We start from the raw sequence: 25,265 nt of genomic DNA on the forward strand, positions 1-25,265 counted from the left end.
TCTGCTGTGCTCATGAATGTGTGAAGTGCAGTTTATAGGCACTAAGATGCCCTGCAGAGAGCCTGGGGGGTGAGGAGGCAAACATCAAGAGAGGAAATGAGATGGAGCAATTCACCCCAAGTCCCCAGCCATAAAGAAACCCAGGCCTCCTTCTGCCCTGTGCACAAGCACTCAAGTCCTCCTCCTCCTCCTCTCAGGGTACTGCCTGATTTCTACTTCATTGGCTGGATCACACGAATGCTTTCCTGCCCCGTGGGGCATCCCTGCAAGCATCACCCCATGCCCGGACTTTGTAGACACTCTGTAGCTGGCCACCTCCATTGCTTGCAATTAGCAGATGATAAAACTAGCAGAGAAAGAGCTACAAATCAATTCTAGCCTATTCCAGGCCTCCCACCACTGCTCATTACTCCTAAATCATCCAGGACCCTGCGCAGCATCCCCATACCCTCCTCCTTCAGAGCAGCTATTGCAGAACTCATCAGAGCAGAGCACAGGCATTGAGTTAAGGTGCAAACACGCAGCTGGGGGATAAGAAGGTGATGAAGAAGAGCCACAAGTGCTCATCAAAACCTATGGGCAAATCCTCAAGGCATTTCTTTGTGCTCTGGTGAGGCTCCTGCCCATCCCAAGCCAAAGCACTTGGCCAGCCCTGCCGTACACTGCACATGAGCCCTGGTTGTGGTGGCTGTCACCAGTCCATGGTGCAGCTCGAGGACAGGTAAAGCCCTGGTCAGTCTGGGAAGCTCATGGCACAACCCCATCCCTGGCAGTGGTCAAGGCCAGGTTGGACACAGGGGCTTGGAGCAAGCTGCTCCAGTGGAAGGTGTCCCTGCCCGTGGCAGGGGTTGGAGCTGGATGAGCTTTAAGGTCCTTTCCAACCCAAACCATTCAGTGATTCATTGACCAGCACTGTGCAGCCAGGATGGGGCTTCTGTTCAGCCCTGCCAAAGGGAAGAAGAGAAGGGACTCACTAGGCGTGTGCACAGTGGGATCAGGCATGGGGCAATGCAGAACCCAGCCCCACAAACGTCTTTGCATCTCCATTGGAAATGCACTCCAAGCTTTGCAAATCTGGTCTGGCTTTCGGGGTGGGGTAAAGCACGAGCAGGTCTCAGTTTCAGCACTCCCAGGGCTGTGTTATTGCCCTTTTGATGCTACTTTTTGTTTTGATTGAAAAATACTTTGTGGTCTGACCCAAACCTCACTCTTGCCTGGAGAGCCAGTGTCAACATGAAGTGCTGCGAGCTCCTCAAAGGGAAACGTCTAACATTACAGAGTGAAATAGAAATGGAAAGCAGCAGCCAGGTCCTTTCCCAGCTTTGCCTCTTCCTTCCCAGGGACTTCCAGCATCGTTTTACCTCTTTTCCCAATGGAACAAAGTCATACTTTGGGTCTCAAGCTTCCTGCCACACCACTCGCAGATGAAGTGAAGTCAGTTCCCAAAGGCAGGGTAGTGCTCAAACACACTCTCACTCCCACTCGAGGACATCATCCCAGCCCTGGCAGGCTTTTCCATGCAAAATCATTCCTCCTGGAGCAGAGCCGAACACCTTCCCCTCTTGGCAAGGCAATTAGAGGCCAGCCAGGATGTCAGTAGTTATTTGATGCTGGAAAAACCTTGGATCAGGAGAAAACAACCACAAAAATACAGCTCCTAACCTCTTCCTCTCATCAGTTGCGGCAAAACTTCTAATCATAGAATAGGATCAACCAGGTTGGAAAAGACCTTTAAGCTCATCAAGTCCAGCAGTGCCAAGGCCACCACTAACCCATGGCACTGAGAGCCTCGTCTACATGGGGTGTGAACGCTTGCAGGGATGGTGACTCCAGCACTGCCCTGCTCAGTGTTCCCATAAGGCTTCCATCTCCCCATCTCAAACCCTTTCCTTGGCCAGCAGATTTCTGCCCGCTCTTGGTCAGTCATCAGCCAGGCTGCCACTACATGAAAAAGCCCATGAAAGCCAGGAAATTGAGCTTGGCTTGAAAACAACTTCAGCTTCTGCATCTTGGCGATGCATTTAATCTCCCCTAGGGAAACTCCAACCAAGAGAGGCCTTTGCCAAGGCATCTATCTCTAGGGCAGCATGGGCATGGGTGTTCAAGACATTTATGCCCTACCTTTGCATTTGCTCTTGTTATGGAAGGGGAAAACCTCCACGTGGTCATGGGCTTTGTGTCTCCATGGAGGCTTGCTAAGGCCTCTGCCTATGTGGATATGTGCTGAAGGGTGAGAGCCTGTTTATTTGTGTCTGTTTCTCTGTCTGCATCCTGGCTGGTTGTTGGTATGGGCTGCGTTTCCCTCTGCATATGTCTCTGTGGCTACGTGCCTGATTGCGTAGGAGAGTTTCCCATGGCTTCTTGGTGCCATTCCCAGGCAGCTCTGACAGCAAAAGGAACAGTCCGCAATGGAAAATTATTAGACAGCAAAGGAAGAAGAGGGGAAGCGCTGAGAAATGGTTAACTTGCAGAGAAAAGCCAGCTAGGAAAACCAGTGCCCAGAGGGGCTGCGTGATGGCTCCTCCCAGACACACAGAAAGGAGCAGATGGGTGTTTGGGAAGGGATGCGGGGGCTGCACAAGAGGCATCCATGGCCAGCAGGGTGAAAGAGAGATCCATGGGGAAGGAAAGCCATTGTAGGTGCCCCATGGGATGGCTTTCAACCTGCATTTCATTCCGTCAGGGTTGTAAAGGGATGTTTCCCACTCACCCTTTTCCAGCACCTAAACCAAGAAGCACCTGAAGCAGGAAACGTGGCTGCCAGCATCGGCATGGCTCACAGGAGGGACAGAGGTCTCTGGGGGTCCCTCTTTGGTTCATTTCTTCAGCAAAACCCCCCTGTGCATCTCAGTGGAAAGAGTCTGGAGATAATAACGGGAGAGATGCGTTGCCCTATGGGATTCCTGGAGTGATCAAACTGCCAGATAACAGAATAAATCTTTCTCGTGGGCTGGGGATTAAATCAGAGCGTGTTAGCTGCTGCAGCCTCTTATTTATTTGTGTTCTCTTCAGTTGCATTTCCCTTCCCCCCATGAAGAGCGCTTGCTGCCTAGAGCTGTAAATTACTGCAGACCTTTATGACAAGTTTAGACGCCGAGTCTTAACCTTCCAAACACCTCCTATTGTTCTTAACGGTCTCCAAAAGCTCTCTGGGAAAGAGAAAGCAGAAAGGGGGAATGTGGTTTGATAGGAAGCGCAAACCTTGGCACTGCACAACAGCTTGATCCGGTCTGAAGATCCCTTAAAACACATGGGCTTGATGTGTAACTCTTGGCTGGTTCATGACGTTGAGTGCAGCATTTCATCCCTGCTTCACTTCATCTCTCCCTGCTTCCCCACGGCTTCGTGGGGCTGAGGATGGTCTGCACCCTGCTCTAGGGCTGCAGGGAGCTGAGGGCATCGCTCTTGCTCATAAGCACATCTCCTTCCCCCAAAATGGAGCATTTTCCCATCTGCTGTGTCAGGGGCTGGGTCTGGATATCTGGGATTCAGGGAGCATCTCTGGGATTTGGGTAGGAGAGCCACAGAGCGCCAGGCTGACGAGTTAGCACTGAAGAGTGGGTGGAGGGAGACCCGGAGGGGGTTTGGTCTCTAGTGTCTGTCAGCAGAAATGTTTGATGTGGAGAGACATGTTCTCCTTCAAAAGAAAAAGGAAAAAGCCCAAGGAAAATAAAAAAAATAAAATAATATCAATTAAAAAAAGTGAAATAAGTGTGAAATTTGCTGTGAAATGGGTCCGCTCTTGGAAAAGTTCCTCCATTTCCATGCTTAAGCCCCAGTTTCAGAGGAGGCTCCTGCCTAACCCCTGATGTTGCTTCTCTGTGTCCCTGTGAAGGAGCAAAGCAGCTCCCTCCAGCCTGGTGTGTGTGGATGCTGCTGCAGACACACGATGGGAAGCACAGATGCAAGACCCTGTTTTCCTTTGGCAGGATCCATCCCCTCCTGCCCACCTCCCCTCAGTCCATCACCCCACTGCCAGTAGTACCCAGCCCACTGCCAGCAGCCAGCCCAGAGGATGGAGCTGGGAGCCAGGATCCCAGGAGCACCGAGTCACACCAGACACCATAGATAGGACAAAATGAGTTTGAAAGCCAGCACTCTTCAGGTACAAAAAGCTTTGCAGTGGTGCATGTCCTCCAAGGTGGCAAAATAACATCAGAGCTTCATGCACAGGCTTCGTGCCGCTGTCTTGTCCTGGAGCCTGGCCCACGGTGGGGAACGGACACCAGAACCAGGCTCTGAGGCCGAATTAGGCTGGTGGCTGGTGCGCTGGGACTGGCAGGCTGATAGCGAGCCCAAATGTGGCACATTAGCTTGACAACACCTTTGGGCTAGGCTGGGGGAAAGCAATCAGAGGGGCGAGCTCGTTGCGTGGTGCTGCCTGCTCCTGCAGGGCCAGCTCTCCTCTTCCTCTCCTCGGCAATTTTCACTCCAGGAAGCTCTGTTTGCATACGAATCAACATTCCCCGAGTCAGTTCCCATCCCATTTGCACTGGGTGGCTGTGCTCAGGACCAGCTCTCCTTGCTCCCCACCCCAGACACCGATGCGATTGCACGAAGAGGCAGCGAGGGAGACCGAGGGAGGCAGCGACAGACACGCAGATGGATAATGGCACAGCTTTACATAGGCAAAACCCTCTTGTGACTTTCTAATCCTTGGAGCACCAACTGCCTGAATCCAATCCCAACAGCCCCCGATCCAGGCACACAGGAGAACCCCAGTGAATTCCCAGGGCTCTGCAGAGCCACCGGCACATCCTGAGCTGAGATTAGCGGCTGCCTTTCCCTTCCCAGCCCTTCTGGCAGCCACTCCATCCTCCTTGCCCCAATCCAGCCTAGAAAAGAAACCCAAAACAAACGTGCTACGAGGCCTAGTTCCCAGCCAGACATTCCTAATGAATCTTGATTTTAGAACAGCGACACTCCCAGAGACGCCGCGTCAGCCCATCCTTCTTCAAACCTCATTGAGCGTCCCGCAGAGCAGGGGGAGACGAGCTGCTCCGTATTCCTTTCTATTTGTTTAAACACCATCCATTTGAGGCTGGTGCAAGTCAGATCAATCAGCAGCACCAGCGCGGGCTGCCCGAGGTGCTCATGCGCTGTTTCATTAGAGGATGCTGAAACCCCGCCGCCCCTCGCTGCGACCCGCGGGGGACCAGCAGCCAAGTTCAAAGCCAGCCCTGCGAAGCCACCCGCTGCCGTGGCACAGCGGGGATGGAGCCAGGGGAGGTTGGAGGTCTATGGAGCAAAGCACACAGCCCATCGGGTGCCAGGAGACAGCGGGGCTTTCATGTCCTGAATTAGGGAACAAAACAGCTCCGGCACCCAGGGGAGCTGCAGGAAAGTTCCCTTCCGACGGCAATGGAAAGGGTTTGGAGGAAGGGAAAATTCATTGGGAATTGGCAGCTGAGCATCAGGGGGCCGGAGGTGAGCGCTGGAGGTGGGGATGTGGGCTCAACAGGGTGAGAATCGTGCCTCAGCCGCTGGTGCTCACTGGAACCCCACTGCTGCAGGCAAAGCCTCCCAAAGTCACCTGAACGTGCCATTGCCATGGGCACTGCTGCACTGATCCTTCAGCAGCAGCCTCCATGCTCCCAGCAAAGCACTTTGCTGACTGCCAGCAATGGTTTCATCCTGCTGCTGACCTGCAGGGATGCTTCAGGGCGCCGCTTTCCAAAGTCCTTGGTAATTCTGGGTGCATTCATCTCTGACTGCCCTCATGAGAGGCCCAAAGTTCAGACACGGCTGAGTGCCTCCTCTTTAGGAATCTGGCAGCTTTACCAACCAGCTGAGCCCTTGTTAATGGGCAGCAAGAGCATCCCAGGAGCCCTGAGCAAGTCCTGCTTCACTAAGCACTGTGCTGGCCTTGGCCAAGAGCAATGTGGGAGCAGGAGGATGTCAGGATTGTTGTCCCTAGGGTAACAGTGAGCAATGGGAGATGCTCTGCCCCATACAGGGGACTGCCCTGAGCCCTTCTCCAGTGATGCTGCACACAGGGGAGCACCAACTGCTTTATCATCCCACAGCTAGGAAGTGAGAGGTGAAGTACTGATAGATCTTGTGCTGAAAGCCCCCCAAAGAGCCACCAAGCAGCCAACCCAGATCCTCTCTGCTCTTGCCTGCTGGTAAACGGGCAGTTCTTCAATCCACTGGCACCACCAAAGCAGGCTTTTTGAGATTGAAGGTTCTCCTATGACCTTCTTCACCTCCTGGGACTGGATGGTAAAATGGCACTTGGCCTGAAGTGCAGAGGATGGAGATGTGGGTCCAGCACACAGAGATGTGACTCCATCAACTCTTGACATGGAAGGGCAGATTGAGCACCCATCGTTGGCCATCCTGTTCCCAGCTGACTCAAAGAGCTTCAGGCTGCTCTGGAAGATCAATTATCCACTGCTATTAATCTGCAGGGACACCTGAGATCACTGATAAATCACACAGATCATAGAATCGTTAGGGTTGGAAAGGACCTCAAGATCATCCAGATAAAAGCTGTTCTACCTCTCCCCTGCCCCGTGGACCTCACAGACACAACACTGGGAGGAAAGTTCAACGATTCCTTTGGTTTTCCAAACCACATCCTGAGAAAAACAGCACATTTTCCAGGCAAATTCCTTTGTCAGCCCAAGCCCCCATAAAGCTGTTTGGGAGCTCGTTTTCGTTGACTGAGTGTGCTCACACACATTTAACAGATCCTTTCCATTCGCCTCCCTATTCGAACTTCTTGAGCCGGGGTTTCTTGTGCAACCATTTGTATTTAATATCCACACTGAGCCATTGCTTTATAAATAGCGAAAGCTTTATCTTGACTCTACCCAGCAACCTCAACTTAAAGCTAAATGCATAATTTACTGCAAATTAAACTTAATGGGACTGGAATAATTATGTTGACTTTGGGAAGTACTTCAGGATAAATACATGATTAGATATTTTGCACACCGGGAGGAAATATTTATTTTGAAACACAAAATCTTCCCATTCAGCCTTTGGATGGGCCTCTTCGAGGTGACACAATCCGCACGTGGATTACAGGACTATTAAAGGCTATTTAAATTACCCCTGCTGCATTTGCAGCACTGGAGAGATGGGGTCTCCAGTGGAACGTGGGTCACTGTGCATCTGGGCACCCTGTACCAGTGCCTCGGCACCCTCACAGGGAAGAGCTTGTACGTAAGAGCTCATCTCAATCTCCCCGCTGGCAGGTTAAAGCCATGGGGTGATGCGCACACCCGGAGCCCTTCCCAAGTGCACCTCTTGATTTTAATTATCCCTCTTTCTATTATTTAGCGGGATAGCACAATGACTGCATCCTACAGGAACCTTCATTAACGATGAAAAACAATCCTGACAAGACAATTAGATCTTTTTTTCCTAGGTCTCCATTAAATTAAGACTCAAGTGCTACTGGAAGTGTTTAATATCACAACGCATTTAACTGAAGGCTGCTTTGTAATAAAGAAATCACCAAAGACAATGCAGGAGCTTTCTTCTCCGGAAGGCTTTTCTTACAATAGGATTTCATTTTCCAGCTGGGAAATGCACTGAAAGAGTTTCTTCTTCCTCCATAACACCTTCCCCAGCAATAGAAAACTCTCATCATCAAGTTGTGGGCACCCCGGGTGGCAGGCCCAAGTTCTCACTGTTACTAGGAGGAATCCCACAGCAAAGCTCTGCAAGCACAAGGCAACCCCATCTCCTCTTCATGGTGATGGGAAAACCTGGCTTCTCTGTGTCATGAAGGTTTTTGCAGCCCCGGAATTTGGCCCTGCAAATGTACTCTACCAAAATACCCTCCAAAAGCAAGATACGGTTGATGTGGAGGTCTTCTCTACAAGCTGCCCATGTGGGTACCTGCATCAGGGCTCCCTCCATCACAGCTCCCAGCCCCGAGCCAGCGAAAGAAATCCCAGAGGCCATCACAAATTTGGAACATTTATTTATGCAACTGATTTCCTTAAAAGAAAGCAAAAAAAATAATCAGAATAATAAAAAAAAAAAAAGAAACACAACAGCTGGATGTGCGTGGTACAATCCACATCAATCCCTCCTTCACCATCCCTCCCTCCGTCCCACTGCACCATCCTCCTCCGCCGTGGAGCCGCCTCATGGTACCAGTCCCATAGTTGGATGCTGCCAACTTTCAGGGTCACTTTTGCTGCGTATAGACAAAAATGGCTTCAATTTGCTGGGTTTTGGGGTTTTTTTTCCTGCATTTTAATGTTTTGCTCTTTTTTTATGGTTTTATTTTTATTATTTAAAAAAGCACCACTCCAATCTGTAATACCAATAACCATCATCCATCTTAAGAACAGTATTTATAGGTTTATATATATATTTCTATATATATATTTCTATGTACAGGACGTCCTTGCCTCATTGTCAGATGAGCAGCTCAGTAAGAGTCGGAGAACATGGTGGTTTGTACAGCACTTGGATTTCAAAGGCTGCCTTTTGGAAGAGATGCCCTAAAAACCCAGAGACATCCAGCAAGGAGATTTAAAAAGAATTAAAACAAAAATAATCATCTCCCTTTTAAAACATATATACAACCCCTCCAGTCTCTGCTGCCTCTTTAGGACTAAATGGGGTTTCAATTTACCTTCTTGCTGGCAACACTTAACCTGTGAAGGGCTGCGGGATGCTCCATCCCTGTGAAGGATGCAGGCAGCCCATGCTCTGGGATGGATCACGAGCATCCCTCCAGCCACTCTCCAGGCTCCAGGGCTGAACAGTGCCAACATTATCCCATCCCCAGGAATTTCAGAGGCTCAATCCATCCATTTTCATACAAAACCAAACAATTTCTGCACCCTGGGACCTCTCTGCTCCCACCATGCAGCACCCTAGGACAGCATGGACCCAGCCACAGAGAGGTGGGGACTGGGAAAACAATACTGATTTATTCCAAGTGAAGGCTTGTGATGCGAGTACCAGTGTTACCAGGCCTTGGTGTAATGGGACCATTCTGCAGGCTCTGGTGTGGTCAAAAGACTATTTGGTCAGGAGACAGCATGGCCACATGGCAAGGTTAGACAGCAGGGATGGAAAGAAGGGGAATGATGTTGTATAGCCCTTGGAATAAGTTATTGTCCGGCCATGTGAATTATTCAGCAAGAAATCCAAGTGCCTGGGCCAAACTTCCCACTGCTGTTGAAATCCCCATCACCACCCCTGGGTGCCTGCAGGGCAGGGGATGGGACATCCCCTAAGGTGGAGAGAGGACAGAGATTTATCCTGTTGCTCTCCTCCAGCCTGGGAACGTGGATGGAAACTGCTCTTGGGTTTGCTCATCCAAGGCTCTGCAGCCTTGGTGCTGCAGTTCGGTCCAAAGACAGATTCCATGTCTTTCAGTCATGGAATGGATCTGAATGTAATTCCCTAGGGAGAGGGATCCCCAAGCACCAGGCAGGCAGCATGGGGAAGCTTCCCCTGCCCTCGGGAGATGGGGCTGGAGGACGAGGGAACACTGAGGATGGGGGGAATGAAGGACGAGGAGAATGAAGGATGCAGGGAATGAAGAAGGGGGTTGCCCACCTGCAACCTTCATCATACAGTGAACAGTTTCATCTGTTCTGCTCCACCCCCCCCAAATGACCCCAAAGTGAAAGGCTCTGCCTGGCCCTCGAGACAGAAGCAGCCTCCCCTTAGTTCCTCCCCTCTCTTCAAGACCCCAGACCTGTATCCTTGTGGTTAATACCTTCTTGAGGCCATTTGCAGGGAGAGAAAACCCTGACCGCGGCTTTATTACAACCAGGCTAAGCAGAAACCCTTGTAATTATCACAATATCAGACAGAACAGGTGACATCTCACACCTGCCTGCAGCAAGATGAAGCCAAAAAAGCATCAGGTACCTTCAATTACCAAGCTCAAGGCTTCAGCACCACTCACCCTATGACAACAGCATCACCAAAACCGACCATCCCACTTCGCCAGTCCCACAACAACCAAGAAAAGCCAAGCAGCATCAATGGACGCCTGCCTGAGGGCAGCATCCAGGATGGACCCACATTCTGAGGGCTTCATTTCCAGGCACCAAAGATGTCTCATATGCAATGATTCACAAGGGAAGGGTTAAAGACGGACCCATGGGCTGGTACCTTTGTGTCAGCCCAGGAGGAATCGATTGCTACAGATGGAGAAGATGGTTTGGAGATGCAGAGAACCATCATCTGAAGAGCTTTGCAAAGGCACCAGGAGGGGTCTGGGGCGGTCCCTGCGAGGGGGACTTTGCACGCCCTGACCCCCACCTCCCATCCTTCATCCCAGCTCTGTCCAGGGCTGGATACACAAAGGGTGACAACTCACAGAACTAAACAACGTGAAGATCAAACTCCTGGTGAGAACAGGCAGAAACGGGCTCCTCTCAGCATCTTTGCTCCAGCTCAGACTATGGCCCCAACAAGGGCAAAACCTGCCAGCGACCATCTGGACTCCTCAGAAGAGCAGCTTCCATTCCACGCACAACTCAAACAGCAACATCTCTTCTCCGATAATCCATCCATCCTGCTGGGAATCAGCCTCGGCTCCTCCTGCCCTCCTCTCCAGCTGCTTTGGAGATGCCCAGGCAGGGTCACAGGGCCGCATCCTGCACACACCAACCCCACGACTGTGATTCAAAGCGATGCAGGGACAGGATGAGTTGTAGCATCCAATCTGCAGCCACTCAAGACACGCTCAGGGTGGGAAGGAAAGACGGGGAGCAGAGGATGAAGATGGGAGCAGCCGACACGTCCCCGCGTCCTTTCGTTGTCCTTCATCTGCTGGGTTCTCGTTGGGTCCTTTGCTGGTTCCTCTTCACCTTCAGCTCTAACTCAACGTCCGAGCGTGAACCGCGCGGTGGCACGACCCCTGCGCAAGCCCTTGCCGCCCCTCTCCTGGCCAGGTGCTATCTGGTCTCCAGGGACTCCAGATATTCCAGTGCTATGTCATAGCAGAAATGATACTGCTCCTGTTGGGAGAGAGAAGAGAGAACGGTACGATCCCCAGTAAGCCATTTCCCAAAGCTATCCCTATCCTCTGCTCTGGTGAGAGCCCACCTGCAGCACTGGGTGCAGTTCTGGTGTCCTCAGCATAAGGAGGACATGGAGCTGTTGGAGCAAGGCCAGAGGAGGCCACGAGGATGAGCAGGGGCTGGAGCAGCTCCCGTATGGAGCCAGGCTGAGAACATTGGGGCTGTTCAGCCTGGAGAAGAGAAGCTGCGTGGAGAGCTCAGAGCAGCTTCCAGTGTCTGAAGGGGGCTACAAGGATGCTGGAGAGGGACTCTTCATCAGGGACTGCAGTGATAGGACAAGGGGTGATGGGTTCAAACTGAAACAGGGGAAGTTCAGGTTGGAGATAAGGCAGAAGCTCTTCCCTGTGAGGGTGCTGAGGCGCTGGCACAGGGTGCCCAGAGAAGCTGTGGCTGCCCCATCCCTGGCAGTGTTCAAGGCCAGGTTGGACACAGGGGCTTGGAGCAAGCTGCTCCAGTGGAAGGGGTCCCTGCCCATGGCAGGGGTTGGAGCTGGAGGAGCTTTAAGGGCCCTTCCAACCCAAACCAGGCTGGGATTCTAACAGCCTGAAGAAACTCCACTTCCAACAACCACCACCCATTGCTGTGGAAGGAGGATGATCCATCCCCTAGATCCAAAGGTATTCCATGTGCCAAATGTTCACTCATCCACAGTCTGGGTGTGGGATTACTGGAGCCGCCCTGCCCCAGTAATTCCTCATCCCAGATTCCCTCGCTGCAGATAACAAAGAGCCATTTTCCATCCCTAGCATGGATTTGGTTGTTTGGGCGTTTGCTTTGTGTGGGGGGAAGAGGCACAAAGGGAAGTCCCCGGAGCTTTCACTTCCCAAAATCCAAATTTTCCAAGCACTTTGAGCACTTTGGTGCTCAGGTCAAATCTGACGCACCCACAATGGCCAGGCTGGAGCCAACGGGTGTGAGTGGGAAAGGTCCTCCTAGAGCCTGCAGAAGGATCGGGCTCACATTCCCATCCTTCCCTTTGAAAGCCACCTATGGACAGTGTCAGCATCTTCCCACCCTTTGCTCCCCCTCTAACTGGCTCCCAAACTGCACAAAGGGAAAGTCCTGCATGGCTGGGTCCTGGTTTTGTAGCAGAAATCACTGAAATGGGGCTTGCCAAGGCAGCCTCACCCATCCTTGTCCTCCTTTATGGGACCAGTTCTCGTGCACCCCTGCCCTCATACAACCCACAGTGCTCCAGAGGAGCTCCAGCGTTGGAAGTGCCCATCCCCATGAGACGTTGCTCCTTCGAGCATCCAACAAGCAAAATTAACCAGAGCAGGGAAAAACCAACCCAAATCAATCAGGTTTCTGATGCTGCTGCAAGTGCTGGGCTCTCAGGTGGGAGCATTCCTGGTGCAACAGCAGGGAGGGAAAGAGGAAAGCTCATCCCCAGCATCCTCAGCAGCCGCATGGGGACCGCAGCTTGAGCACCAATCCTGTTACCCCTGATGGGGAGGGGTGGCTGCTCAGGGACCCCAGATGGGAATGGGCAATGGGGGAGAAGGGCTTCAAAGGGAGGAGGCTGCGAGGGCTTAGATGAAAAGCACATAATGCTTTCTGGATTAAGAACAGGGATTGTTTCCATTCATCATCTTACAGAAAGAAACCCCACGGGCAAACAGAAGGGGGAAATGCATGGGACAGTGTGAAACAGCAGCCTTGCATGGGGCTGGCGCTCTTTACACCAGGCAAGGATCCGGCCTCCCAGGGACTGGCGGATTGAGATTCCCGGAATAGCTGGTCCAGGTTCACGTGAGGCTGGAGGTTGTTGGTGTCCTGATGTGAAATGTTGCCTTTTTTCTTTTAATACCCTTGCAATTTAGCCCAATGGGTCCCGCGGCTTCATGCTTGTCACATCAGCTTTCCATTATCTGCATCCCTCCCTCTGGCCCCTCTCCCCTCCCTCACCTTCTCCTCCACTTTAATTCCTAATGCAAATCATATCCCCTCCTCAAAACCATTTCATTTTGCAACTTAGGGATTTCATAATCCAAACAGGGTAAGCATTTCCAGCTGACTTGCTTTTAAAACATCATGAGGCACCTGGATCCCTCCACGTGATGTCCATCTCCTGTCTATTACCAAGGGCCTGAAATAGGACATGGGCTTTTTGCCCTGACCCGCTGCCACCTCCAGCCTCATCATCATGAAATGTGGCTCCATCGCTGCTCCCAGCAGTTTTCCAATTAATTCCACTCAAAATGCAGTTCCCTTTTATACTTCCAGCAGGAATTTGTCTGACTCCACCTCAGAGCTGCTCCCAGTGCATAAACCCTCTGATGAACTACAATTACCTCTCATGAATTAATGGGAACCTTACTCCTCCAACAAGCCCAGTGGTGATGCCAAGGGCATGTGGGCACGGCGAGATGAAGACAAGCCCAAGGCTGCTGTCAAGAGCTGTCTCACCTCCTTGTCCACCCCAGCCCATGACATGCTCACCAAGACACGCTCTGCATGAGGATGCCCATGATGCTCATCAGGGTTTGGGATGGAGAAGGTGTTTGCTGGAGGGATGCAGGGACACTGCTGGTGTCAGGTGCTTACCAAGGTCTCTACCATATTTGGCTTGTAGTTGCGGAGGGTCTTCGCAGCATAGAAAACATCTGCCATGTTGTGACACTTGAGCATCTCCAGGATCATGGTGGAGGCACAGAAGGTGCCGCTCCGGCCACCTCCATTCCTGGTTGGAGAAGCACACATGTCAGTGGTGAGAAGATGGCACAAGTGCACCTTGGTGCTCCCACAATCCCCCTTTCTCCATCCATCCTTGCATCCCACAAGATGCCCCAGAGCAGGGGCTCATACCCCAGAACCCTCCCAAACTGGGGGACCTGAACCAGATCCATGTGGTGGCAGGAGCTGTGATCCTGCCCTCCGGCCCTCACAAGAGCCACAAGAGAGCATGAAAACACCTTTTTGGACCATCAGGGCTGGATCTTGGACTTCTGGGCTCAGTTGCCTGCCCTGCCATGGACCAAGTCCACTGTGTCCCTCTACCACCCTCTCCCCATCTGCAGGGTGTCTCTGGGTTGATGACCTGTCGGGTAGTGCTGGCTGGAGGAAGCATCCCACATTCCATCCCTCCATCCCAGGCTGAAACCATCCCAGAGCACCACACCTGATCCCTGGCAGCAAAAGGGGAATGGGGAGAGGAAGGGAGAACATGATGCCAGTGTTTTATAAAGCACGTTCTCCAACTCTCCCTCAGCTAATGCAGACAGACGAGGGTGTAACTGATTCCTGATTCAAGGCTCGCCTGCTGCCTCTCCCCATCTGTGAACGTGCCAGGTCCCATCCGAGGAGAGCACACCCGGGTCTTCGTGTGAGCATCCACCTCATGGAGGACATCTGCCATGGTGACCACGAGGTGCCTCACCCAAAACTCACATTGTGAGCAGCACCATCTGGGGACAAAGCCACCCTGGTGAGAGCTGTTCGGAGGCTCTCCATGCAGAACTATGGACACATAAGTTGGGGGCATCTCCCCCAGCACCAGAAGCTGCTCCCCTCCAGCTGACACTCACAGGCAGTGCACCACAGTCCTGCCATCGCCGCTTTCCTTCTGCCACCTCTCCACTTGGGCCAGGAGGTGCAGGAAGGACTTCTTGGAGTCCGGGGTGTCTCGATACGCCGACCACCGCAGGTACTGGAAATGCCGGACCATCAGGTGCCCCTCCTGCAACTAGAAAAGCAAACCTCGTCAGCTTGAACCCATGGGCTGCCCTCACTGGTCACCAGTGGAGGTCTGATGGAAGCAAGAGGGGGTTGCCACACATTAAAAGGAAGAGAGGAACTTTAAGAGGGGCGGCTCAGCATCTCCTCCACCGCTCACACTGGTTCCACCACCCCAACCCGCCCGGGGGAAGCTGCACTGACATGGTTTATCCTAACTCACAGCATCTCAGGCAGATTCTATCTCCCCAAACCTGTTACCAGACCCCTGAGCCTCCCCGAGGCTTCTCCCTCACATCCTTGTCTCCCACGCAGAAGGTCCCAGGGGATGTGTTTTTGTTGTGTTTGCTGTAAACCAGGAGGCTGATGAGAAGCTGCCAGCCACAGAGGAGGGGAGCGGTGGAAGAACGCCTTAATACCCTGGTAATCTGGTTAGGGTTGAAACCTAATCTGGTTAGCAGGCTCCAGGAGGAGGATTACATCCACAAAGCTAAACCAGGCCAGGACTTAGCAGGCAGATGTATTTGCTCAGAATCATAGAATCCCAAACTGGTTTGGGTTGGAAGGGACCTTAAGGCTCATCCAGTTCCAACCCCTGCCACGGGCAGGGACCCCTTCCACTGGAGCAGCTTGCTCCAAGCCCCTGTGTCCAACCTGGCCTTGAACACTGCCAGGGATGACGAAGTACTTGGAGCATCAGGAGTACCTGATGGGATGAAACCATGGGTCACACACTCCAGCTGCATCCTGGGGCTTGGTGGTACACATTGGGAGCACACATTGGAGGAGAAAGGGGAAACAGATGGGGATCTTCAGCTCTCCATCCACCCCCTTTCAGATGCCTGATGCATGGGGTGAGCACCAGCATCTCCAACCAGCAGGACCGGGTATTCCTGAGGCTCTACAGGGAGCCCCAACCTGGGGAGTGGGTGTTGGGGGCATTTGGTGCCTGCTCCAACCAGCACACCCCAAACACACAGGGCCTCTTCTGACCCTTTTGGGGGCTCCGATATGGGCAGGATGGGCTGACCAACCCGGCCTTGAGACTGTGCTTCCAGCTGGAAGCCAGGAAGGCCAAGGGGGAAGATGACACAAGTGGAGTGAAACCAGGAGCAAACGCCTCTGGCAGCCCAGGAAGGAAAGCTGTGGGATCCGTTGTGAAGCTCAGGTGAAAGCTCTGTCTGCCTCTGGAGGACTTGTGACACCCCCAGCTCCTGGTTCCCCTCCAGCCAAGGCTTGGCAAGGAGCAGCTCCATGCATTTACCAGCGATCTGCTCCCTGAGGAAATCTCTCCTTAGATCCAGAGATTTCAATCACACTGCATTTTAATCGAGCATGGAGTATATCCCACCACCTGAGAGCAAAGCACTTGCTGAAGGATTCTGTGCTGACACCCAGCAACGCCAGATGCTCCCAGTAGTGAACCAAACCCCTCTGTGTTAAGAGCCCAAATAATCAGGATTTATCTCCTACGACCCCAGCTCCCTTCCCAGCCAAGCCACGTGCTCCCTTCCAAGCTCCCTAATTCCCATCTGGCCAATGACCTCCACTGGGGAATTGCCCTCAGCCTCTTGGCTGAGATTTAAAGCCCCAGTGAAGCCACCTCTTCGTGGGGCACCTGGGCACACACAGGCACACAGGAAGCCCCCCCACCCATGGAGCCAGAGGAGAGACCCTCACCCGTGTGATGTTCTGGACTCGGAAGAGACGGGACACGATGTCCTCATCCGCTGCTCCAGAGACGTATTCCACCTCCATTGGGCCGTACTGCTGCAGCCCCGGCTCAGGCCAGTACTGCAAACAAGGCTGTGGAGAGAAGTAAAGCTCACCATGACCAGGAACATGTACTGGGACACAGGGAATCATAGACTGGTTTGGGTTGGAAAGGACCCTAAGATCACTGAGTTCCAACCCCCTGCCATGGGCAGGGACACCTCACACTAGACCATGGTGCCCAAGGCTCTTCAACCTGGCCTTGAACATCACCAGGGAAAGGACATCGTGGATCACAGGCACCATTAAGTGAACTGGAGTAACTGGTGCTGGACACCAAGAGGGGCTGCTGGTACCAGGGGTGGCCTCAAGACGGGATGCTGGACCCTCCACAGAGCCCACGGGCACTGATGGGCAGAGGATCCCTCTGCTTATTGAGGGATCAAAGCTGAAAGATCAAGGCCACCCCCAGCACCCATACAGCCCTCTCCCCCCTACACAAACACAACATCTGGTGCTCCTGGAGATGGACTTTGCTGGTCCAGGAGGAGGCAGGACGAGCCCTGCCTCAGCCCCAGCAAGCACAGGCCTGATCCTGCACAATGATGGAGCAGGGCTCGGTTGTTCCAAGTCTGCTCTCAAACCCCACTGGCTTTAGAAGCTGCTTTTCCATCATCAGCGACAACAATGTGGGATAACAGTCCCCCTCGCCCCATGGCCACGACATCCCATCAACCCCAGGAAAGGGCTGAGGAGCAAATCCTGCTCCCCCTCCACGTGTCCACCATGGCACTGATGGATGGCTGGGTCCAAGGGTCACGGATGAGATTGTTTTCACACTGTGACAGCTGAGAAACCAGCATCGACATGGAATATATGATGTTTGTCACCTCACTTTAACAGGGCATTTAGCATCTCAGGTCACCTAACGGCTTGGGCCTCACTGCATGGCAAATGGCTTTGAGAAATAATTGGTTGTTAATAGGGGCTATAAATCTCCAAGATCTCAAAGCCTTCTGGACTCACAACTATAATTTGGATATTAAAACTTCCTTCAGCAACATGGAGCTCAAGTGAGGGATATACCCTCCAAGTCACCTTTCGGAGCTGCCTGCTGTAAAGGTTGATTTATTACCTGTTGCTCCTAAACTGGTAAACATTTAAGATCCCGCTAAATATTGTAACAGAGACATCCCTAAGGAATAGATGCCCGGGGAGCGAGGCAGGGCTGAATAATGATGAAAAATGGCAGAGTTCCCATTGGATGGTGGCAGGGGACAATGGCTCCATCAGGGAACTGGGAGCTGGGGGAGGATGGCACAAGAGCAGCAGCTCCTGCGAGGCTGAAGGGCATATCTAGGCCATGGAATGAACGAAGAGATTGGGAGAGAGAAATCAAATCAATCTTGCTGTGGTCCACTGCAGCTGGGGTCAGCTGAGAGCTGAGGTTTGTGCTGCAGACAGGAGGTGCTGGATGGGGATAACTCTGCACATATCCAGTACTTGTATGCATCTAAACAAGTAACAGCATACTTATTGTATTTACACACCAGTCAGCACTGGTGCTGCATCCATCCGCATCCCTGCGACAAGTGGCACAACTGCTGTTTTGGGTCATTTACATCGAATATGTGATCTCAACTCATAAAATAAGGCAGCTAATGAAGTCTTCAGACATCCATTAAGAGTCTATAATGCTGATTTTATGTAGAAATCCAGTAAGTTTCCTCATTGAATTAACATTACAGACCTGTAACGGGCTTTTGTATCTGCTCTGGTGGCAGCAAGAGCACTCCAGGCATTCCCCTGGGAAGCAGGGCACCCGGAGAGCAAAGCAAGGCTAAGCATGGCCCTCCACTCCCCTGCTCCTGTCCCCTCTCCCCTGGGTGACAGCGAACACCTCCCCTCCAGTTTGGCAGATCCCACCGCACTGTAAATCCCATGGGAAGCCGCTTTGCAGCAGGCTGGTTTATGCAGCAGCATTCACAAGCCACCAGCGCCCTTGGAAGATAAAAGCTGGAAATCCCTTGTGCCTCCATTTCCCCTTTGTAAAGAAAAGAGGGTAAAACCTAGTTCTTTACAACGACAAGGTTATACTTGTTGTTAACTTTGTGTCTCCCTGGGGCATCCACAACGATCCTGGTACAATAAAGCAACTCCAACAGAACACCAGTGCAACGAAGCCAGGCTGGTTTCCTGCTGAGCGCATCCTTTGCCATGTGCTTCCAGGGGGTAAATCCTGGATGCTGCAGCCAGTCCCACCTCCCCTTGCAGAGGGGAAGGAGCAAAGCAGGGGCTGCAGCACTGCAGAGGCGATGGGGACGGAGCAGGACAAGGCCAGCACTCACTTACCCAGGCAGAGTTGGACTGGTTGAGCTGGTTGAGCATGACGATGGAGGTGCAGCCGTAGTCGTACACCAGCCGCCAGAAGTCGGTGGTGGTGTTCTGCAGGGGGTGCAGGGTGACGATGAAGGCAGCGCTCTTGGTGTAGCTCTGCAAAGAGGGAAGAGGAGCACCCTTAAGGACATGGCAGTGGTGCTCACGGCACCAAAGCCACCTTTGAGCAGAGCTGGCCTCCCTGGCACAGCCTTGGTCCCTTCCAAGCCCTGGTGCTGGGGGGATGCTATAAAACCAGGTCAGAGTGATGTTTGCCCTTGGTCAGGGTGAGAGCTTTCTGCTCTCTTTCCTAGTTATTTGTGCAAAGACGTCACCTTTGAGCCAAGAACAAGCCGAAGTGGTGGCTGCCCTGAGCTCTGCACCCTGGCTCTGGATTAAAGCATCATCCACGGCATCACCTCCCACCCACAGTGCCCCAGTGATGCCAGGCACTGGGAGCAGCAAAGAGACAGCCACTGCCCTTGGCTCAATGTATTTTGGAGGAAGAAAAGGAAACCCTCAAATCAAAGGCCCCCAGAGACTGCAAGAAGGAAGAAAGGTAAAATAGATCAGTATCACAGAATATAATGGAATGTTTTGGGTTGGAGGGACCCTAAAGATCATCCAGTTCCACCTCCAGCAATAATAAATTACTGTACTTCTTCATGCTTTGAACGGGATTTGTCCCCTTGGTCATCCTGACACCAGCTTGCCGAAGGATGCAGAGCCCACAGCCGAGCTCAACACTGAATCAATCAGGCTTTTGCATTAACACACTTCAGCTCGAGCCTCTTCAGGTACAGGAGGAGAGCAGTAAATGTCTGTGCCTGTGAATCACAGCTCCCTCCTAACAGGGAGTGCTCTGGCTGCTGCAAAACCTCCTCATTCCACTCCTGGAAATGCCTTTGCAAACCTTTCCCCCAGCCCTGGCCATGGGGCAGCAGCGAGACCCCTGCTCCTGGTGAGAGCTTCCCACCCTCGAGGGAGGCGATGAGAGCAAGGGCTGAGGGGGGGTTCATCAGGTGCTGACCAGGCCTGATGCTGGGCAGCACAGACCCTGCTGACAGACAGAGCAAAGCACTGAGGCACTTCAGGAAAATGGGCCTTTTTAGTGCTTTTTTCCCCCAAAGAGGGAAGGGTTTTACACCCCCCGCAGTGAAAACTTCTTCCAAGCGGCTTTTTCTGCCTATAAAATCAGTATTATTCTCTGACCCTGCAGCAGAGATTAAGGGAGGGTCAGTGAGGTGACAGCCAAAATGGATGCGCTTACACCAAGCAAGCTGAAAACAAAGCTCCCATCCCATGGCAGCCAAAGCCTGCAGCCCAGCGGGTGCTGCTCCTCAGGCTTCACAAACTGCTTTTTGCTGCCAGAGCAGGTACCAGGGAGATGAGCTCGGCATAAAGATGCAGTGTGATAAACGGGGTGAAGAACTGGTGCCAGGGCTCAGCTGGGACCAGGGAAGGTGCAGTGGGGCTCAGTGCTGCCTGTGCAAAGCACCCCAGCTCGTTTCAAGGAGAGGCAAGTGGCTTTGGTGATAAAAGGGCTCAGAGCCTGCATCCTCCTCTCTGCTCTGCTTTGTGGTTGTCAGCAGGTAGGAAATTGCTTTGCCATCACGGGTGTCCTTTCTGACTGCACCAGGGCTTTGGGAGCAGTTTAGAGCCTCCTAATTGCACCAGGAGGATGGGCAGGAGGATGCACGGCAGGGTGCTGGCAGCACATGGGACTCAATGCTACCAGCCCCTTCCAGAGCTTCCTCTCCCTCCTGTGCTCCATTTTCACTGCAAAACAACTGAAGCCCCTTTGTTTGCAGCTTGCGAGAGCAGGTGAAAAGCTCTTTCCAAGACAAGCAAAATGCTGCTACATAAAAGAAGGGGAGAAGGACCCCACAACGTTGGTCCACACAGCTTCCCACGTGCCCTTGTGCAAAACGAGGCAGCAAATTCACACCAAATGAGGTTTTGCAGTGAAAAGCTGCCCAGAACCACCCAAACGAGCCCCTTTCCCTGCCCGCAGCACGCTCACATCAGTTAAGGCCGCGTTGATGTAGTTGTTGCTGTCTCCATCCACGGAGATGAGGAAGGGAAGGCATCGGTCGGGCGGCAGGACGTCCATGCTGCGGTTCCTCTCCCGGTTGCGGGGCAGGAGGGCGATGCTGCACTCCTCCACGTCCAGGTGGGGAGTCACCGAGTTCAGGGTCTGTGGGTACACGCGGTCCCTGAGCTCTGCTCCTGTCTGCACCCTGCCCACTGCTTGTCCTGGTGGTGGTGGGCACCGGGAGGGTGAGAAGCAATGGGGTGGTGAAGAGGTTTTGGGGCTGCTCACCTGAAACTCCTCCCGTAGCTGTGAGGAGTTGCTCTGAGGCTCTATCCTCACCATCTCCTTGTAGGTGGGTTTGAACTCGCTGGCGGGGATGCTGGTCTCCCCGCACAAGCAGGCTTCTAGGATGGCGTCGTGAATGAAGACGTACTGCTCCTTTTATGGGGGAGGAGAAGAGAGGGGAATGAGACTCCACAACTGGTGGGGTGACACCAGCCCCACGGTTGTCCATTACACCCCCTCACCTCCGTCTGTATCATGTTGATCCTCCGTGAGCACAAGGTCTTCACGCAGTTGTAGATGTCCACAACACCCTCGCACTCGGCCATGTCCAACATAACATCGAGGACGATGTAGCAGCCAGTCCTCCCTGTGCCAGCACTGGGGATGGAGGAGGAAAACGCAGCAAACACATTCCCATCTGCACAGCATCCACATGCAGCTTGAGACACCAGCGGGCATGGAGCAAGGTCTGCTTGGATCTGGCCAGGGCTGCCAGGACCTCACACCCATCCCTATAACCACAGCCCAGTTCTGCCTTAAACGCCTCACCCAAACACACCACTGTGTGTGTGATGGTCAGGCTGTGGAGGGAGAGGGTGGGCACCCATGTCTAAGCTTCATTTTGACTCTAAGACAGCAAAAACCATGGGGTTTGTAACAAAACCACCCACTAAACCATCTGAGTGCCAACAGTCCTCTGGGATCCCATCCCAAGCGGCCTGAGAGGGATGCTCCGAGCTCCAAGCCCTGAGAGCGCCCTGGCACTGAGTGGGTCTGAATATTCCCACCCTCAGGTTAAGGCTGAGCCCAGCAGGATGCCCAGAGCAGCAAAGCTATCCCAAATCCTGGCATGGTTGGACTCACAAAGACCTATCGATGCTGCGACTCGCCGGTGACACGTTGGGAACAGAACTGCTCCCCCTGCTCCTTCCCTACAAAGTCTTTTCCAATGAAATCCTAATCTCTGGGACTGATGAATCACTCGTGGTGATTATCAGTGATTACAGGCTAGGGGCACTCATCACACGCGCTGCGGCTGGTGAATGAATACTGATGAGGCAGTTGACAAGGAGAAATCAAATAAAAGAAATATAAAATACCCTCCTACTCATCAGCTCCTCCTTGTTTGCCCAGCAGAGGAAGAACCATTAACCCCTACCTGCTCAGGGCACAGAAAGTCACTGTTGCTGCTCAGATGGGCAACCGGTGTCCTCACAGCCCCGGTGTCCCAATGGGGACAGCCCTGTGGGTATCCTGCTGGGTGCCCTGTGGATATCTACACCCAGCATCCTGACCATCAGCACCAGGCCTGTGTCATCAGTATCGGGTGCTGGGCAGTACAGGGGCATCCCACCTGGTGCCCAGCCTTCCCTTGTCCATTGCAGGGACCCCTTCCACTGGAGCAGCTTGCTCCAAGCCCCTGTGTCCAACCTGGCCTTGAACACTGCCAGGGATGGGGCAGCCACAGCTTCTCTGGGCAACTTCTGAACCCTGCTGATTTTAGCATCATTCAGAGGCAGGCGCTGAGCACCCACCTAAGACACAGCCTGATCCCTGCCAGGGCCATCCATACCCCCCGAACCCTACCCCAGACCCCCACAGCTGGCTCTGCCCCACGGGTACCTGCAGTGGATGACGATGGGGCCCGCGTCGGGCGGCGTGGATGCCTTCACCCTGCGGATGAAGGCCAGGAGCCCCGTGGCGTGGTAGGGGACACCGTGCTCAGGCCATGATGTGAAGTGGAACTGCTTCACCTCGTGCCGGGCCGAGTAGCCCCGCTGCAAGGGAAGGGTGAGATGGAGTGAGGAGGTTCGGGAAGGGAAATCCCCCCAAAAGCATGGAATGTGCTTGTGAATCCATGACATTGCCAGCTCAGATGGAGCAGGACCACTTCAGCAGCCCCACAGCTCCCTCCTCTTTGGCTGTAAGAGGGTTAAAAACCAGCCAAAGAGGAAGAGGAGGCTGCCACAGGTCTCATTCAGGTCCACTTCATCAGCACCTTTGCTACCTGCCCTATAACTAGACTCATTTCACACTCCTATAGATTAAGGGGTAAATCCCACCAGTACCATCCCCAGGTACCATTCTGGAGAGTAACGGGCACACAACCTGTGCTCCAGCCTGGAGGATAAAAGCATCCTTTACCCCTGTCACAATTACACGTTGCTCCATCAAAATCAAACACAACCCAAACCAAAACAGGGCTGAGCCGCTCACCCCACTGTAGGTCACAGAGAACACAGAGAACAGGAAAACACAAAGGGAAGAAGCTACCGGTACCCCCAGGGTTCAGAAGTTGCACCTCAACCAAGGGTGAAAGCCCCACGTTAGGGTAATAAATCGGGTCTTGGTAAATGCCAATCTAGTGATGGGTAGAGAGGGCCGAGGTGGTCGGTTCTCCCCGTGAGGGCAGGAGCAGGTCCATACCCTCTCGAGAGCAAAGGTGCGGACGGCGTACTCAGCCAACGTCTCTGACTTCACCAGCGTGATCTTGATGTCCCCGTACATCTCGGAGTCATCCGGCCAGTATTTGGAGCATTTCACCTGCAAGGAGGGGATGGGATGGGGTTTTGGCTCCGTGGAGGAGGCTTCTGGCAGAGCTGGAGTCCGGAGGGAGCAGGATGGGATGCGGTCCTTACCCGGCCCACCTCCACCAGCTTGGTTATCATCACGATGCTGGAACAGTGCTCCTGCCACACCATGCGCCAGAAGTCGTACACCATCTCCTGCTTGGGGCCTGCGGGATGAAGGAAAGGCCACCTTTCATCCTCAGGATCATCAGGATCATGATCAGGATCATTAGGATCAACCTCAGGATCATGACCAGGCAGCAGCAGTACAACCTGGCCACAGCAGCACCACGATGCCACCACATTACCTCTCCTGCCTCCATAGCCCTAACACCTCAAACCATTTTATTCACCCCTTTCCCTGCATGGCTGTGCAGTACCATGGGGCAGCAGGAGGGGTGGGAGCTGCTCCACATTTCAACCATCCCATTTGGCCTCAAATTGGTCCATTCCTCCCCTCTTCTTGAGCATGGAAGGTTAAATCCCACCAGGAATGAAACCCAGCTGCTAAATCAGGAGCTGCTGAGCTGCTGGCTGAGAGGGCAGGGTGAGGATGGAGGCAGCAACTCACCTTGTGTGGCTATGAAGTGGTTGGACCTGTGGTAGCCCTGCAAGGGAAGCAGAGACGTCAGTCCCAAGCTGGGGAACACTGGGATACACTGGGATACTCAAGTGCTAGGACACAGCCCTGGAAGACTGTGGCACCCAACTGGAAGCAAGTCCCCTCATGCTGTGCTACCCACCATGGCAGCAGGAGGAGGACACCCAGCAGCCACCCTGCACCTCCCACAGCAATGAGAAGCTCATGTAAAGCCCAATCCTCATCCCTGTTCTGCAGCACAATCCCCAGCAGCATCCTGCAGGCAATCCCGGGATCCACCAGCTTCATCCCAGCTCTTGCTACCACCAGCACCACTGGTAGCATGATAACACTACCACGAGAGCCCTGTTACTGACATCCCATCCCACAGCAGCCACCTGGTTCTGACTGACGGTCCTGCTTCCCTCCTTCATCCCAGCTGCTTGCTGGGGCCACTCTCAACTCTTAACAGGGATGTGCCAGCCCAAGACGTTCATCCCACTGCTAAAGGGACCAGGGATCCAGCATTCCACACCTTGGCCATGGGTCTCGCAGGGTTAAACCACATCACACACATGGAGGTAACGGTGACTCTCCATCCACCGTGGGTCCTTTCACAAGGGATTTTTGTGGGTTGAATTGAACCTGAGCACAAGGGCTCTGCTCTTCATCACCCCATGGAGGACATGCCATGGAGACCTCGCTTCTTCCTTTCCTGGACCAGACTTGCTTCTCCCTAATGCTATTTAATACCACACTGCCCAGTATGATGCCTGGGAGGAGATGGGAGCAGAGAGAAAGGAGAAGAGGGAAACCATCTACTTACTTCTCGGTTAATCCGAATCTTAACGATCCCATTGGGACACAGGTTTGAGAGAGAAAAAGATCAGACAGAGCCATTAGTGAGGCACAGAACAAGAGACAGGTTAGAGCCACAGGGAAGGAAGGACACAAGGGGGACAGGGGACAGGCACTGGGATGCTGCTTGGGCACACAGAACCCATCATGGTGGCATCAGG

At 53.2% G+C, this 25,265-nt stretch overlaps 1 protein-coding gene across 1 annotated transcript in view; it reads right to left on the reverse strand.

The window, feature by feature from the left end:
• Positions 1–10,886: 10,886 nt before the first annotated feature.
• PTPRU (protein tyrosine phosphatase receptor type U) overlaps positions 10,887–25,265 on the reverse strand; it is a gene marked incomplete at both ends in the record, with an annotated part of 54,482 nt that continues 40,103 nt past the window's right edge. The window contains 12 exons of the mRNA XM_080632553.1: positions 10,887–10,949; positions 13,560–13,695; positions 14,540–14,697; positions 16,368–16,493; positions 18,753–18,893; positions 20,800–20,973; positions 21,100–21,249; positions 21,339–21,474; positions 22,720–22,874; positions 23,524–23,640; positions 23,736–23,833; positions 24,238–24,274. Coding sequence (XP_080488679.1) covers positions 10,887–10,949; positions 13,560–13,695; positions 14,540–14,697; positions 16,368–16,493; positions 18,753–18,893; positions 20,800–20,973; positions 21,100–21,249; positions 21,339–21,474; positions 22,720–22,874; positions 23,524–23,640; positions 23,736–23,833; positions 24,238–24,274 — 1,491 coding nt within the window. The remainder of the gene's footprint in view (positions 10,950–13,559; positions 13,696–14,539; positions 14,698–16,367; positions 16,494–18,752; positions 18,894–20,799; positions 20,974–21,099; positions 21,250–21,338; positions 21,475–22,719; positions 22,875–23,523; positions 23,641–23,735; positions 23,834–24,237; positions 24,275–25,265) is intronic.

The sequence above is a fragment of the Psittacula echo genome (assembly GCF_963264785.1).
Source record: "Psittacula echo genome assembly, chromosome: 21".
In the NCBI taxonomy this organism is placed as follows: Eukaryota; Metazoa; Chordata; class Aves; order Psittaciformes; family Psittacidae; genus Psittacula; species Psittacula echo.